The 18,153-nt window shown below is 36.4% G+C and overlaps 1 protein-coding gene and 1 pseudogene across 8 annotated transcripts in view; both read right to left on the bottom strand.

Annotated features, from left to right (window-relative positions):
• The window catches only part of LOC146500564 (nectin-4-like), a 55,127-nt gene that overhangs the window by 13,402 nt on the left and 23,572 nt on the right, over positions 1-18,153 (bottom strand). For 3 of the 7 annotated variants that reach the window (XM_085134698.1, XM_085134697.1, XM_085134691.1), the window contains 6 exons: positions 14,919-15,073; positions 14,305-14,404; positions 12,911-12,980; positions 10,166-12,686; positions 9,393-9,486; positions 7,962-8,454 (listed from right to left, as the gene is read on the bottom strand). In XM_085134698.1, coding sequence (XP_084990824.1) covers positions 12,639-12,686; positions 12,911-12,980; positions 14,305-14,404; positions 14,919-15,073 — 373 coding nt within the window. In that variant the 3' untranslated portion in view covers positions 7,962-8,454; positions 9,393-9,486; positions 10,166-12,638. Of the gene's footprint in view, positions 1-7,961; positions 8,455-9,392; positions 9,487-10,165; positions 12,687-12,910; positions 12,981-14,304; positions 14,405-14,918; positions 15,074-18,153 lie in introns of those variants that run through there. The other 4 variants (XM_085134693.1, XM_085134695.1, XM_085134694.1 and 1 more) reach the window with 4 other exon arrangements.
• Positions 9,389-10,915, bottom strand: LOC146500566 (nectin-3-like; annotated as a pseudogene). Its single transcript, XR_014869987.1, has 3 exons — positions 10,569-10,915; positions 10,166-10,453; positions 9,389-9,486 (listed from the first exon to the last, which is right to left on the bottom strand). The product of XR_014869987.1 is annotated as a nectin-3-like (transcript).

Genomic DNA, 18,153 nt, shown 5'->3' with positions numbered 1-18,153 from the left:
TTTGCATGAAGGATGACTTATTTAAATTAAAAGGAGGCTGTTCTCTTTGCATTGGGTGAGTATGGAAAGTGAAAAGCCATCCGTGAGACTCCAGTAAGTCTAGAAATACAAAAAAGGCACAATTGCTAGTGCTTATAAACTGATCTGTAGAGTGTTTCCTGTTTTCATTCTCATTTCATGGTGGCAGGTGATGGACAGATTCACTGAATATACACAAAATGCTTCTAAATAGCAACTATATCTGCATCCTTTAAAATTGTTCAGTTTGACTGAATTCAGTCTTTACATTTTTTTGATTCAGCTAACAGTAACTAACAGTAATTAACCTGTAATACAATAAATTACAAGAATCCATCTTAGTCAAGGATTACCATTATTTTTTTTCTTTTTAATCACACTTAAAGAGTTGATGGTAACCAAGTTATCAATTTAGGATTAAATTGTGGCATAACAGACAAACTGTCATCAGCATATTGAAACTCATTACATGCAGTTATAGTCATAGTTATGTGAAATCTTTAGTGTAAATGAAAGCTTTGAATGTTTTATGATTGTTATTCATAAAACAAAAAGAATCCAGAAAACATCTCTGACTTACTTTGATAATAGAGTGTCAGCATTTAGAATTAGAATGTGCATTTGCTGTAGGCTGAGTCGATTTTAATGTATTGTAGGCAGATTCATCTGCATTTGGGGCCTCTGGGAAATAAAGCAACAGCTAAAAGCAACTATTTGTAGGCCTAAATGATGTTTTCTTCCTTTCTTTTTAAAAATCATGATGTGGATTTGTCATGATGGGTTTCCTAAATTATGAGGTTAATTCATGGAGAGAAATATATCTAAAAAACAACAAGTGAAAATATAATGACTCACTCAGTAAATGCAGGCTATACTGTGTCGTGGTAATGTTTGCAGTAATGGATGTTGCAATGGTGCAGGGCAGGCCGTGGTTTCTTTGGTCACTAATGGGTTAGGGCCTGGTGGCAGCAGAGACATCATAAAATAGATTTATGGGACAATTGTGCAACAGCAAAAATTGTTACAGAGCTGTACCTTCAAGGGGATACTTCTATACATGGAGTTTTTATGTATCTTGCTTGCTTCTTGGAGGAGTCATTAATTAAAAATTTAAATGCTACCAAATTCCATTTTGATTCTACCTTTATCCCAGATAGAGGTTGAAAAGCAGCCATTATTGCTAAGATAACATCCTCTTCTATACTATAACATTTGTGTAAATCAACACAGAGCAACAGCAGCATAGGTCAGCTTACCAGTGACCCTCTTTAAACCCTTCTTTGCTTCTTCTCTCCAGTTAAGTTCATGGTGTAGAGCACCAGGGGTGTTTTCCTGTTCAGACACCAGATCACTCAGGTCAAAAATTTTATTTTACTGACTTAATCTTCCAAATTAATGAGATACAAGATCAGGACCTTTTGAAAAAACAAACAAAACAAAAGGCTTCTTAGTCTTTATGAACTGTAACATGTCTCCTGTTTTCATTCTTTTTAAATCACTGGAATTAGAATGTAAGTCATCTAGTCTGGCAACTTTCCGAATAAAGAACAATTTTTAGTTGCATGGGCTTGTTTTTATAGCAGCTCCTTCCTCCTCATTGATCTAACAGTGCCTCTTTGTTTGGATTCCTTAGACAGTTTCCTTTTGTCTAGGATTCTCACTAACAAGCCTCTTTTTATTTTTTATTTAACCTTTATTTATACAGGTAGTCCCACTTAGACTGGGCTTCCACTAAGCTTAACTCAGTGATCCTACCATATTTAATAATATAAAAAAAAAATATATATATATATATTTAAAGAACAAAAAGTCATGGCCCACAGCCCAGACTGTCATGTAGTGTTGCTGGGGCAGGCAGGAAGTCCTATGTTAGTGTATTCAGTTTTGCTTCCTCCTCATCTCGTTATGTTTGACCTGTGTCTCATCCCCTTGTTATCTTTTATGTATTTAAGTCCTGTGGTTTCCTCTGCCTGCTGTCATGTCGTTCCATGTTACTGTGTGTGATTTCTGTCCACTTTGTGGCTCTCGTAACTCCTAGCTCCTAGTTTTCTAGTTGTTAGTCCTAAGTTTAGTTTCCTGTTTGAGTTGTGCTCTTGTACTAAGTGTTTTGCCACAGTGCAATAAAGCTACCTGACTAAGTTCATTCTTTTGAGTTTTGTGAGTCCTGCTTTTAGGTCGCGAGATTGTCAAAGTAAAACATAAAACATGAGACAGAGACACGGAGGCACGGCTGACTTGGAGAGACGGAGAGGGCACATGGAACATGGAGACGCGAAAAATGTGAAACACAGGAAGACACAGAGACAGAAATCTAAGGGATTTAAAACTATAACATAATCACAAAACCATAAAGAGAACCAAGACCACAAATAACAACAGATCAAAGAATGTAACTTAAACCAGAACTACACAGACAGGCTTCCAGAGGAAGGGATTTAACATTATTCTGTAAAGGAAAAAGGAAAAATCAATTTAGTGACTCATCTACCCAATACGAGAGATGCCTCAAAAATAACAGAAGCAGTTTAAATGCTCCTGATAGTAAATAAATAAAAATGTCAAATGCAGAGATATTCTTTGTAGATACAGAAACATAAGTGTGAAAGAAAGTATTGCTCTGTACCTGGTTGTAAATAACTAGCAGCTTACCTGGAGATCTTTACAATACATATAATCAAAATCACAGCAATCAAAATGTAACATAAATCTAAATTCAAGCACCAACATGCAATAATTACACAGACAATTATGGGATTTTATTGTCTTTGTTGCATCTTTGTGTGTGATCCAGTAACCTTGTTTTGCAATACAAGAACTACACAGATAATTATGGAAGGTTATTATTCACTTGATTATTGTTCCAAGTGTGACCTGGATCAAAGGTCACCCATTGTGTCCTTTCTCTTATATTCTCTGACCAACATGCACAAGCTTCTTTATTTAGCTTTAAAAAAAAAAAATGTCTTCTTGTCTTGAGCCTTTCAAACTGCTACCTGTTATGTACACTGCAAAACGTGCTGCTTGTTGAGGGGCCACCTATGGATTGATCAGGTAGAGATTAATTTTACTAGTAAACTACTAGATTACTAGAGTATAGTAAGCAAGTACTAAAAACAGAGGCTTAAAAGGCTTAGTAAAGAGAACATATCAGTCACAGCATTTTGTGAGAAGTGAGAATGTAATAACAAGTTCCTCTAACCATTTCTGAAGCTCAACATGATACTAAAAACAACCCAGTTTCTGAATCTCATTCAGGTCCCTACCCATGACATGGGTACGCCCAGCATAATACAAAACAAGTGATCAGCCCAACAATATTATCACAGAACATATGAAAAGCATGTGCAACGTAATCTGATCAGGATGCCTCCGGGGCATGTCCCACATGTATGCGGTCCCCGAGGCAGTTTCAGGACATGCTGGCAAGTTTACATCACTCAGATGGCTTTATATGATTGGAAAAGGTGAAATAAGTCGCTGGGATGAGGAAGATCTGGGCATGTCTAAGACTGCAGCTCAAATGGATAGGTGGTAGCAAATGATTGGATGGAAGCAAACAAAAATCCAAATGTAATAATATGGAAACGGGATTTTGGAAGAATTTCTGAAAATGTTTACCTCCAGTATATGGATAGGAGAGCAATACTGTGGACAGTTTCTCTTTAGAATGCAGAAATTTTTTTAGCAATTGTACTGATAGTGCAGATCTGTGGTTTCAGATCAGCTGCAAAGACACAATGAAGCTAATAAAAAGTTTAGTTAGCCAACCCGCGTGGAATTACAGTAAAAATATCTCTGCTCACAGCACGTGAGAGACTGAAGTCCTGTCTCACAAGACTTATAGTTATCATGTATTTCCTGTTTTTGTGACAGAAGTCAGTTCCCAACCACATGATCACATGCTGAGTTATGACACTTTGGTCTGTGTATCAAATTTATCCAAAGTATCCAAATGTGATCCCAAAAACTCCCTGAAAAGCCTTCAGTTGATTCAACATGCTGCAGAGTACTGACAGTGACTAGAAAAAGAGAGCATATGTCTCCCATACTGGCTTCTCTTCATTGGTTCCCTGTTAAATCCACAATCATATTTAAAATCCTTCTCCTCACATACAAGGTCTTGAATAATCAGGCCCAGTCTTGTCTCAAAGACCTCATAGGTCTGTACCAACCCAGTAAAGCATTTTGCTCTCAGACTGCTGGTTTACTTGTGGTTCCCAGGATATTTAAAGGTATTATGAGAGGCAGAGCCTTCAGCTTTCAGAAGCCACTGTCTTGGGTGCAACCTCATGAACAAAAATATCACTTTGGGGTAGACTGCTTTAATGTTGCAAACCATGCCAGTCCTAAAAATATAACACTGTGCAGACATGGATCAATATTCTGCTCAGGTTTTTTTGATTTTGTGCAAGACTGAGATGTGCAAGCACATGTTTTTTAAATTTTTATGTTTTTAGCTATAACTTTATTTGATATTAAAATAAAACAAATAAAATACATGTTAACTTTTCTGAAGTAAATAAGCTATCTAATACTAGGAAAGTCAAGCAGTTTCTTCTATGTGGACTTCACTATGAGTTTAATTTCTCTTTTCTTGTTAATGGACCATCCTACTTTCTTTACTCTTCCCTCAGCCGAGAGTGCTGGCACCTGGACAAAACCAAATCACGAAATAAGGAAAGAAGGGGGGAGACAGTTCAGAGGCTGACTTTTGCACTTTGTTGCTGCAAACAAACAAAACTAATTCTAGGTAGCAAAAAGGTTTATAGGTACCCTGTGAGGGAAACATTTTATGGTGATAGGTTAATTGTTTTTATTTCAAACAAAACTAAGTAAAACTACTGTTGTCTCTGGCCCCTAAGGGATCAGTCATGATCCCTTAAAATCATCAACTTTTCCTCCCACACGGCGCCAATGCCAGCTCCACCTTGGATTTAATTGAGACAGACATTTAATCTAGCTGCCACTGGAGTCCACCCTTAGTTAGTGCTGGGAGTTTCCCACGATGCACTGAGCACTTCTCCTTTCTGACCTCTTTTCATTCACTATGTGTTTACACAACCAGTCTGAGCCAGAGACTTTGACTTGCCTTAAGCTTGTATACTCCTAACCAATAAACAACACAAAACAGATGATGAAATAGATTTTTACTCACATTACAATGAAAGCTTTTGTGTCAACACCAGTGAAATTTGCTAGTTAGCCTTTTACATTTTGGAGCAGTTTCTGGAAGGGGAAGCAGTAACTCTAACTAGCTTAGTTATCAAAGACTGTAGATAATGTCACAGTACATTTAGAGTATAACTCTTTCCTTATCATTATGTTTAACAATAAAGCAAACTGCTGAATAATAATAATAAAATAAAATTTTAAAAAGGGGACACTCGTCACAGTATAGCACAAACTAGCAACTGGGGATTGGTCCATCAAGGCCTCTACGTTTTATCCACATTACACTGGGCCACCACAGATCCTTAATCAGATGATCTAGCCCAATGTGGCTCCTTTGGGCTAAGCCTGGTCAGGGCCCATGTACTACAGAGGTGACTCTCAACAAGCCCCTTGCCTGAGCCTGAGTCCGGGTTGGAACTGAGATATGGTCGCGGTAACTTGGACCGTTTTTGAATTTTTCATCAAAGAAGTCTGTTAAATTTCACCCTGAAGAGGAACTGACTTTGTGTTATACTGTGACCATCAAATGCTTCCTTAATTTTTTCTGAGCAGTGTACTATTATCAAATTTCAGATTAATATCATAGTTAATTCTCAGTTGCATTCTGTTTCCATCTTTAGTGTGATGATGATACAATTTCTCTAAAAGTGAAGTAAAAACCCTCCAGTTGTTTCTCTATTTGTGTCCACGCCTTGTGCATGCCCAGCCCATTCTAACTCTGGCATTCCCCAAATAAATGACTGCTTAAAATATGCTTGCTTTGGCTCACAGCTCAACAGCTGAAGCATGGCATGAGTCATTGGAGCCATTTGACCAATCTGTGTTATGAATCAGTCAACTGAGTTGAGTGTATGGAGTTGAAGGTCTGGATGAGGACAAAAAAAGGAAAAAAAAACCCCCAATAACATAAAGATTAAAATATGATATTAGGGTCATTCTCCTGGGTCTTTAAAACTGTGTTTTGTGCTTTTGGACTTTCAAGTTTTGTAGTTCTGCTTATTGTTAAATAAATAGTCTCGGTCATTGTGTCCTAGGGCAAGACACTTCACCCGTTGCCAACTGGTGGTGGTCAGAGGGCCCGGTGGCGCCAGTGTCTGGCAGCCTCGCCTCTGTCAGTCCGCCCAGGCAGCTGTGGCTACAATGTAGCTTGCCATCACCAGTGTGTGAATTTGTGTGTGAATGGGTGGATGACTGAATGTAGTGTAAAGCGCTTTGGGGTCCTTAGGGACTAAGTAAAGTGCTATACAAATACAAGCCATTTACCAAATATTAATATCACGCAAAATAATATATAATCTTAGTTTACTTATTGTTTAGGTTTTTAACTTCTTATTATTTGTTTGAATTCCTCCTCTGCCTCATTGTGTTGATTGTCTACTTGTGCTTGTTTGCCCCAGCTGTGTCCACTTCCCTTGTGTATCTTGTGCGTCAGTATACTGATCAGATCAATGATGGATCAGAGAAACCTGATCTTCCTAACTACTCATGTAAAATGCTACATCTTATTGTGTTTTTTAGTTAAAATAAAAATATCTGCAGCAGCCAAGCTTCACTTTTCTTAAAGTTAATAATAATAAAAATAATAATGATAGTAAACATAAATCCAATAGAGAAGCATCTTTTAAAAATCCCTTTAAGTTGCTTTATATTAAATTTTACTAGTGCAAAACTTGTGCATTCACTGTCAGGTAACACACAAAAGGCAGGCCTGTATTATTTATTACATAGTGTGCACTATGTGGCAATTTGTCATCACACAGACTGATTAATGCATTCAGTGGGTTTGTGTTGTTTGAATGTTGTGTGGTCTAAGTGCTGCGTTATAACTACTATCTGCGTGGGCTTCAGTACCACAGAAGTCCAATAGGAAAGCTCTATCTGGTCTGATGACTAACTACTCTGCGTTGTGTTTTTAACATGTTTTAATGCTTTGTATCTTGTTCTATTTAATCTCAACAACCCCCTAAAAACAGTCAGTGATCACTGTCGGCCTCTCTTGTTTTTTATTACCGCTAATCATTTTAAAGCTCAGTCTTTTAACCCTTACAATGCAACTACAGCTCAGCCCATGCAGCAGTATATTAATGACTCCTATATTAACCTCGTATTCTGGATGGATTATCTCAGTTGTTCTCCTGACTGACGTTTGGTCCGTTTCCAGCATCCTGCCATGCGATTACATTTGTCCCTAACCCCTAACCCTCACATTAACTTTTATCGAGTGGAAAAAAGTTAGCATTCATCCTCCAGCTTCAATGTGTTTATATTATGCTAACATACTCGCAAGCAATCACCTAGCACACCATTATATACCAGCTAGTCCAACTTCAGTAACCCTACAAACATCACTGCTGTTTACTTTCCTGTCTTCATTTATGTTGGAAGTGATAGCAGAGCTGTACGTTTTATTTTGTTTCAGAAATCTCTCAGTCAGAACACGGTGTATTATATTTAGATGGAAACTAGCGCGCTAACTCCCTGCTAACTTCTAACTCTGTTAAATTTAATAAAATCTGTTTTCACGAATGCCTGGATGTTAAACTCAATTGATACACCTGGTAAAGCAGCCACACTGATCATTTAATTAAAGATGAAAGAATTTAGACAGTTTTTACCACTGAGAGGAAAATAGGACAGAAAAACTGAGCTTCAATCAGCACAACCAGTCAAGGAAAGGTCGTACTAACCAGTGGAGTCTACAGTTACCACATTAATAATACAACCGATGAAAGTAGTTCCGACTGGTGTAAACAAGAAACAGAAACCAAGTAAAAATTTCAAGAACCTTTTTATGATTCTTCAAAAGGAAGAGACAGCTAAAGCTACATCCTGAAGGTCATGGCAACGACAGGCAAAATTAGAGAAAATCAGTGAACAAATAATTAAAATATTTCACTGTATTTCTATCATTAAGCAGGAATCATTTCACATTACTGTAATTTAACACATGGCAGACAGGACAAGAAAGGCAAACAGTGTTTGCCTTGTCAAATTGAAAAATACACATAAATTAAAATGCACCAATGTAAAACAATTTTTCTCCTTTCATCTTGAACAGTGTTGCTATAAAGTTCCCCACCTGTCTGAATCCATCCTTTACATTACTGCCATCCTGTGGTAGCTGTTGGCAGTTGTTCCTGAAACCTGTGTTTTTTGTTTCAATCTTCCCAAAGACTGCAGCTCTCCGTTTTGATGGTGTGGTGAATGAGGACCCAGGATTGCAGACATGGAGGCAGCACAGAGGAGTTTCAGCCAAAGGAGAGCCTTTTAATGAAAAGGAAGCTAAATACAAACTGTCTAACTAACAGGATCACAATTTGAACATAACGTACAAATATAAGGGAAGACGGACACAATATATACACAGGAAGGTGGTTAGGAGAAGTGGAGACAGGGAACATGGAAACACAGCTAGAGAAACATAGACATAACAAGATGGGTGAAGCAAAGCAGAACACGAGGCACACGAGATGACGACTACCAAAATAAACAGGAACTCACAAACGCTGAGACACGGACACAGAGATGTGAAGAGACAGAGAGAGCGAGAGACATGACTGAGGAAACAGATAGTCTTGTCTCCATGCTTATTAACTTGATTTTACAGAGAGACATTGAGGACAAGACACAGAGACGACACAAAGACATGAACGCAACCTAATATCAAACAAGACACTGTGAACTGTGAAAAATGAGAAGTACTACATATTATTCTAGATATTAGATACATGCAAGTTAATATATGAAATACCTCTGAAAACATCCATGTTTATAAAAGTACCATGCTGCAGCACCAACAACATTCAGGAAAAGCAAAACACCAAATAAGGCCCAAGCAGCAGAGCATGCTCCTACAGGGACACAGTAATGAAGAACATGAGAATGAGATGATTGTTCTTTCCCACTTTCATGACATTTAGTTTGTTATTTCACATTTCATTAAAAAGACTGAGACAATAAGGAAACATAATCTATCCAACACAAATCAAGAATGCGGCTCACAAAGAATGAGATTTCCACACTGGATCAGTGGGTGGCTGTGTTTATAATGAGGGTTTATAATGACTGTCTCCAGTGCTTTTGGCCAACAGGATGCTGGTAGAAACTGTGCTACTGTTGGCCAAACACAGATCACTTGAGACAAACAAAACAAACCAATGAAATGAATGTTTCAGCTGAAACTGTTATTCAAGCTACTTTACCTGCTCCATGTAAAATTTGCACTTGGGTTGGCTTCTGTCACACACTCAAATGAGTCCTCAGAACTTGCTCTAATGTTCACTTCTGTGGGAGAGACTGCAAGAGCAGAAAGACAAATAACATGAAAATAATGTTTTGCCTCTGTCTCCTACATCTTTGATCCGAACTCGACAAACTTTTGGGACTGAGGCTGATGCTGTACGGGACAGGCCATGATTCAGTCTTTAGCAATAATTGTGAAACAATGCTCTTTTTTAAATCAGTCTAGATGTTTTTGTCTTTCAGAAAGTATTTTCCCATCTATTGTGACAACATGCTACTGTGTGACAAACAAGAGGCAAAGTCATGAGATCTGGGATATTTCACTCCCATTCATTAAAAAACAAACAAAAGAAGAACAAACTCCAAAACAAACTTTCTGGAGTTGATTAGTTTTAGTCATTTCTTTGAGGGTTTTGTGAAACATCAAAGTAAAACTGCCTTTGTTTACATCATTTAATGATGTAAGGAGTCAAACCAAAGTTTGGTAAGGCAAGGCACGAAAAAGACTATCAGTCCCTCAGTAGAGCTGTAGGTATTTTGTCTTTTGTAAATAAACTGTTCAATCGTTTCACTAACAGAGTCCTGCGACTGAGTCTGTTCACACATTGCGACAGATGTGTCCACTGGCTAATCCACTAGCAAACTTTGCAGAGATTTCCAAGAAAAAATATAACAAATCCATCAACCATGGATAAAAGATAAATAATATACTACATCAGCAGCTGATACTCACAGTAGACCTGTATGGTGAAGGGCAGGGTTTCTTCTTTAGACAGGGAGTCACCACTAATGACACACTGGACCTGGTGACCGTTAATCTCTCTCGTAGAGCTGACTGTGGTAGTCGTATCGTTGTCATACTATGTGGAATTTGTTGTCATCCTAACTTTTTCTCCCAAAGCATCAGTGAGCCACCTCACCTCTGCAGGAGGCTTCGAGTCAGCAGCCATGCAGGTAGCAAATAAAACCTCTTCAGTGCCCAAAGTGGGAAGATTGTCCTTGATGTTTGTGAAAGGAGGCACTAGGAGAGTTACAGCACACAAATAAATCAGCATGCAAGCAGGATGGTGAAAGTAACTCTGTCTCACATACAAACACAAGAGTATTTTAAAATAAAGAAAAAAAGTTTACTATACAGAGAAGGTTAAGGGGAATCTCAGTTTTCTGATTTCCACTTGGAAACAAGGTGAAGATGCACATGTAGCTGCCTTCATCCTTCAGGGTAACATTGGATAACTGGAGAGTTCCATTTTTGTCATTAAAATTCCCGATTTATTTAAATCGATCATCACGTTCACTGTGGTCCATCTCTGGGTAAGATAGTTAGAAAATTGTCATTGTGAGGTTTTTCTCTCGTCTTCCTCTGCCAGGTAATCTGTGTCAGGTCATCATTGGTGTCAATGACATGACACGGTAGGATAGCAGTACCTCCTTGAACCACTGTCACACTTCCACCAATCACCTAGAGAGCTGTAAAAAGCATTCAGATCAAAATTTAATGAATTATTTTGTGTGTGTGTGAAAGAGGTTGGGGGCCTTGCTTCATTTTTCAATCTATCTGTTAGATCTCCATGAGCACTCAATCGAGATAAGCCTACAATGAGGTGAAAATGGGAGAAAAAACGAAATACACATACACAGCGGTTCTCTGGCTGGCGCAGCATCTAATAACCAACTCGCAAAATAAAACCAACAAACACGAAAACACCAGACATTATAATACAGACTTATAATTTGCACCGATGTTTTTTCGAAATTCTATACGCGAAAAGTGAGCGAGAGCCCTCGGTGCATATGCTTGCTGCTGAAGTCAAAGTAAACTTTATTGTCATCTCCGCTACATACAGTCCAGTATATAGAGAGACGAGACGACGAGGCTCCAGTTACAGCAGTGCAAGTAAACAAACAATAAATATAAGAAGAGTAAGAAAATAAATATACACTTTAGGACGAGAGGTAAAGGGATCAATAACAATTTAAATTTTATAATTTACAGTTTGATGATTTAAAGTCTCACACACAACCTGTCGAAAGGGGAGGGGGACCAGCTGCTTCCAAATAGAGCACATTTCATTCATAATGATGTAAATCCAAGCCCATTATGTATTCATGATTTGAATCCTGGGTTGTGCGAAACCCTGAAATAAATCTTAGACAAAGCAAATCTGTGAACTAAGGTGTAGGTCTATAAGGTTATGTTGTGGTGATCCTCGGGTTGGGGGATGAGTGTTCATACTGGAGTGCAAAATTAAAACCAATGGGAGATGGACAAGAAAAAAAAAGCCCTTTAGAAAAAAGAGAAAAGAAGAGGAGGAGAAACGAGCAAAAGATGCAGGTAAGCAGATGTGTCATTGGATAATGGCAGGTCATCCTGAAACAATCAGAATCAGAATACTTTATTAATCCCTAAGGAAATTATGTGGGTTACAGTTGCTCCAAGAAGAAATTGTAAAAATAGCAGTAGCAGACTAAGCTCCAAAACAATACATCATGTTACAGATTTTACACATTTAAGAAATAGCACTAATATATACAGATCACTCAATTATAAATATCAAGGATTAACAGAGGGGATTATAAATATAAATATAAATATAAATATAAACAAAATTGACAAGAATATTACAGAGTAGAAAATAGTGTGTGTGTAAAAAGGGTGTAACTATTGCAATATTACAATTACAATAGTGTAACTATTGTATTACCAGTGAACTGTGGTTCACTGGTAATACATCTGTTGTTACATATGAATGGTTGATATGTCAGAAGTTGTGTCCTTGCATTAGATTGTAAACTTAAAATGTAACATTAACATTGTTACCCTTAATGAAGGGACATACTAATATTCAGGTGGGGAAAAATAAACAAATGAATTTATAGTAACTACATTAATACAGCTTCTGATGAAAGCAGTTCACACTCTTGGTAGAAACACAAGCACAGATCACAAGTATAATTAAAGTTGTTACACATTAAAACAAAGGAACAGGCAGTTAAAGCCACATCCAAAATGCTGTCGCAGAGTGGGAGTCAATTAACAATGTTTTGCTTTTAAAATACTGTAATTACTGCAAGTATAAGGTATAGTAACAGCAAGACACATTCATATGTATGAATTTTAAAAAATTGATTCAGGAATATAAAAGCACCTCGACCTGTTCATCTGTTCATCTACCAGCTGACCCTGGAACACGCTGGTGGAGCCTTCAGTCCAGATGTGGTCCATTACATGCGCCCACAGCTGTCAGAGGATGCTGAGGCAGATAATTCAGAATATATAGGAAGTATTCAGCTTCTAATAATGTTGCAAACATCTATTCAACTTGATACAAGTTACAATGTTTCAAGATCAGCTTAATTGTTGGCTGATTTATTGTGGTGTTAAAAATGATTCAGAATGATTAACTACAAGTTCCAACAGACAAGACGAGAAACAACATTGTTGTAAACACACTGAAATAAATTTGCTGTTACTGACTTCTCCTTGCTGTTCTTGCTCTGCTCTCCCATCTGCTGCTTCATTTGCTGAGAAATTCTGCCAACAAAACCTAAAATGATTTTTAAAAATGTTGGGCCTGAATGTTATTGTACAGCAACACAACTACAGACTATTAGTTTTAACCTCCTAAGACCTGAACTCTTTCATGGCATGCATTTTGTATTTCTCTTTACTATTTGTTCTGATTGGGACCTGATGAATGTAAAAACAAAGAATTACCAGATTTTTTGTTTCTGAGAAAAAAATGAGATCCACATGTGAATTTGTTTTAAGTTTTGATAGAACAGTGAACATACTCGTAAGCTGATATCAGGCCCTTTATTTAATTTAAGAATGTAAGTAAAATGTACGTTTTTTTGGTCTAGACAACCCAAAATGTGATGTCCACATATGTGGAAGCCAGGTCCTAGGAGGTTAATTCAAGCATTGCACATAAAATACTGCTGCAGCTGAAATCTAAAAACAATGTAACAAATAAACAATCATGAAACAGACTATGCTGTCTGAATACTTTGTTGAATTCTTTGCAGGCAACAAGTGAAAGTCTGAACTCTCATATATCCTCAAATAATGAGTTTCCTTCTTTGTGATCTTTTACTGTAGTTTGCTTCATTTATTTTTTTCTTTATGAAAGAGGATGTAGTACTTTTTTTTTTTTTTTTATCATTTTCCATTAATTTTCTTCCCATAATTTTAATGCTTGTTGTATTTCCATCTGCTTCATTAATAGAAAGAAAGCTGTTACATAACTAGTAGTCTGTCTTTTTTTAATAAATTTCTTTTCTATATAAAGCCTGAACTTCTTTTGATTGTTACTGAGCCAACTAATACACTTTGCTATTCAAAGAATGTACCACTTCCAATGTTCCTGATCTCTCTTTGACTCATTTCTTTTGATACAGCTTATTTGACTTACACTGGGAGCTCCTTTGATCACATGTTGGGAGCTTCTAGGTTGCAAATGTGACAGTTGCAATCTTCTCCATACCTTTTACCTATTTCATTTACAAAACTGCTTTTTGATGTTTTTGAGGGAATTAACCAATTATATTTGTGACTGTTAAAATTTAATTGGTTGACTGACAGTTGTGTAAAAAAAGACAAACCCTAAAACAACCAACTGACTGAATTAAACCTGAGAATCTGCACAACTGCAATTTTTTTCTTTTGTTTTAACTTCCCAAAAACTCCCAGAATAAGCTCTTTATTATGTGTGTATATACTTTTATATCTGAAGACCTACATATTATACATATTATATATATATATATATATATATATATATATATATATATATATATATATATATATATATATATATATATATTATGCACATATACATTAGGTGTATGCAGAGTTATTATTCTGAGCACCTTTGAAAATGTCCAGATTTACAAAAGCACCATGCTGCCGTCCCCACGACATTCAGGAAAAGCAAAACAAAAAATAAGGCCCAAGCAGCAGAGCATGCTCCTAAATAAACACAGGAAGGAAGAATAAAATAAGATTAGGGTGATCTATTGTTCTTTCTCACTAGAATAGAATAGTAATGTATTAATCCCCTCAGAGATATTATGATTCTGGTAGCACAACACCAGTTTATAATAAACAAATAACCCAAATGGGTACAAATAACTGACTTCCTTAACATTTAGTTTTATATTTCACATTCGAAACTTCCTTGTACTGAAAAGTTTTAGGATACAAAATCAAATAAGATGAACTTGATATGACCTTGGAAGAACCTTTCACAGGGTAGGAGAAGTAATGGATTTCAAACCTCTCATTTGGGCATTGCTTTAATATTCAGTCATTCATTTTAATATATGTCTAGATACTGAAGTTCTTTTTTATTCCTTTTTAAAGAAGTCCACAGAAAAATAAAACAGAATAACTTCACAATCACAAAACATCCACGAAACCTTAAATTTAAAACTCAGAAACAAATCCAGACAGATTTAGACAAACTGCAGAGCTAAATCCTCACCTGATGCCACATGCACATAGAGCCGACCGTGTTTACTTCCATAAGCGTTAGATGCTTCACACTGATAGAGGCCATTTAGATCGGAGTTTAGACTCAGCAGTTGTAGTTTTGCACCCTCCACTCTGACAGCAGACTGCAGCAAAGACTCTCCAGATCTGGAAAAACATGAAAGGGCAACAACATTAAATGCACAGAGAGGGTAAAAAAATATGAGTTGTGCCAGAAGCAGAATAAATTTGAATTATTATCTTTTGCTCACACCAGGATTTTTTTTATTTCATTTGAACCTAAATACTAGAGTAAACCACACTTTACATGTTAATTTCTGCTTTTGTGAAGACAATCTTAGTTTTAGTGAGGTTTCACACAACACTCCTTGTTTCTACAAGCAGAGTCCTGCTAACTCTGTGTTCACATTCAGGGAATCAGTCTGCAACGTAAGAAAATAAAACATTGACAAATGTCTTCAATTTCCTTAATGATTTGAGAGCATTGACCAAGTATTCAATAATATGCAGCCAAACCGTATCAAGTTTTAATACCAGACAAAAAAACAATTAAGTTTCACCACAGGGTACATCAAGCTCGCATTTATGTCACATGATTAACACCAGTGGAAAGAAGAAGAAGAGTTTGCTGTCTTAAGCAGTGGAAAAAATCAATTAATGTCGTTTTAGAGCTACTTACTGCAAAAAAGAAAACACTTAATATTTAAACACACAAACACTGCATTTACCAAGAATTTCTCACTTTTAATGGATCAGCAGTGAAGTACAGACAGAGAAGCTTCAGTACAAATAAAACTGCTTTGCGTGTAAAAAGAATATTATAATTTGCATGTTGTTTGTAATTTCACTGTATACAATTTCACAATATATTTTGAAAGAATGGCGCTTAAATGCTGAAGATATTTAATAAAGGTTTACGGAATCAATTATAATAACACATTTACACAGATTCTCTTGTTATAAATATGAGTTTCTTTTACTTTTTCTGTTTTATGCTGCTCTATTTGGTAGTTGTAAAATGTAAATATACTTTTGCACCCTTTACTCCAACTCATTTGATAATTCAAACAAACATTGCTTAATTTTAGTTATCAGTAATTCATATTACTACGTCCCAACTTTTCGTATAAACTGCATGCATAATGAAAATAACCTGCCTTAAAGAACAAGCAATTAATTCTAGATCTCAGAACCACTTAAAAAGATGATGATTTATTTGGTTAGTACTTATTTTGGAAAGTGTCATCCAGTGACATCACCCCTTGGTTCAAACAAGACCATTTTTTCATCATCTTGTCTGGTGAGCTGAAACATCCCATGCAATCCTCCACAGTTCCCAACAACACTACTGCAAAGGCAAACACTGTCCAGGTCTCCACCCAGCAGTCCATACTCAGAGAAGTTTGAAATTTTCTTATATTGCAGTGGACGTACTCTAATGTCACAATATCCCTTGACTACTGTGCAAGGAAAAAGCCATACAAACATATCTGCTCTAATCTATCACTGGACTTTGGCATTGGTTAAGGATAAAAACAAAACAAAACAAAAAAACCTTACACTTTTTCTCTAGATAAAACGTAAACAAGAAATAATCAAAAAAGGGGATTTATATCCATCATTTTTATTGTGTTTTTAAGCCAAAGAAGGCATGATTTATGACTGTACTGGATCAATTCATTGACCAACAGGATGCCAGTGGAAAATACACTGCTGATGGCCTCCAGCTTTTAGGCCCATCTTCTGTGGAACCAGCTGCCAGTTTGGATTCAGGAGACAGACACCCTCTCTGCTTTTAAGATTAGGCTTAAAACTGACCTTTTTGCTAAAGCATATAGTTAGAGCTGACTAACGATGATTCAAATTTTGTTAAGCCACATACCTCAAATTGATAATGATCTACCTAAATGTAAGAACTTTTTTACCAATTTGTAAACAATAATTAAAAACAGCAAAGGGCAAATGTACATTTCTGGATAATATAATAGTATTGCAAAGACAATCGACAGGAACTCTTACATACTGTTTCACTCACAGTTGGTATATATATTAAATGAGGATATTTAAATCCATCCAACCTTCAACACATATATGGACAGCATCTCTGCATTCCTATACATACACAAAGGAAATGCCTCAAACATTCCAACACCCAATCAGAGGACTAGTGAGATTTACTTGACTAATGTGCATATGTGTGCTAGGAGTCAAATGTCATTTGCAGAATCACCACTTTTACATACAAAAATTACATTATCAACCACATTCAATATGTATTAAATAAATAAGAAATAGAAATACCAAGTTGCTGTGTAATGAAACTCATAAGTTAATAAATAAAATGTGCAAGCACCTGCATAAACAGCATAACAAAGCCAAGCTAGCCAAGACCTCATAGGGATGTTAAATCTTAGTGAATGATGAATCTAGACCAGCAGCCAGAGCCTGAACTTCAACAGGTAAAAACTGATGAGCAATCCATTTCTACCTGTTCAAGCTTCTACAGTAAAATTCCCATGGCAATTGCTTTGTGCCGATTTTCATCTTTTCCTTGCGTTGTCAGCTTTGTGTTTATCCCCAAATTGAACAAAGAAAGATCATTATATGTCCTCATTAGGATAGAGATTTGTGTTGGTGTGTGCAATGTAGTCTATAGGTTTACATTATTACATTTTTATAGAGAGGCAATGAGTTTCAGGTCATTTTATGGAAAAATATTTTTTCCCAAGTGGACCATTACAGCTTTTGCTATAATGACCCACTTGATAGTCATATTTTATTAGATATTTTATTAGGATGTTTCTATTTTTAGTTATTACAATCTCAACGGATAGAAAAAGGATATAGTAAGAAAAAATGCAAAAGTAATGTAACCAGTTTTGTTGCAAATTACTTTCTCCTGGGAGTAAGGAGCTTACAGGATTACTTTTTTGAAAAGTGTTCTCTGCAAAATATGTAATACATTTTTTTGGAGTAACGACTCCAACACTGATCACAACAAAGAGGAGAAATACCTCCAAAATGCACTTAAATTTGACCACACAGCATGCACTTTGATTTAATCTGCATGATTGCATCTTTAATATGCTGCTTAGAGCTGGTGGTGATTCTCAAAGCGGACCCAATGAGAATTGATAAGGAAGCTCATAATTCATCACTCGCTATGGGTTAATGTGATGTTAAAGTGGAAAACCAAAGTAATAAGTTCTGGTGGCACTGGCTGTCTT

This window comes from Neolamprologus multifasciatus, chromosome 16, assembly GCF_963576455.1.
Source record: "Neolamprologus multifasciatus chromosome 16, fNeoMul1.2, whole genome shotgun sequence".
NCBI classification, from domain to species: Eukaryota; Metazoa; Chordata; class Actinopteri; order Cichliformes; family Cichlidae; genus Neolamprologus; species Neolamprologus multifasciatus.
This window is presented reverse-complemented; position numbering and strand designations above follow the sequence as displayed.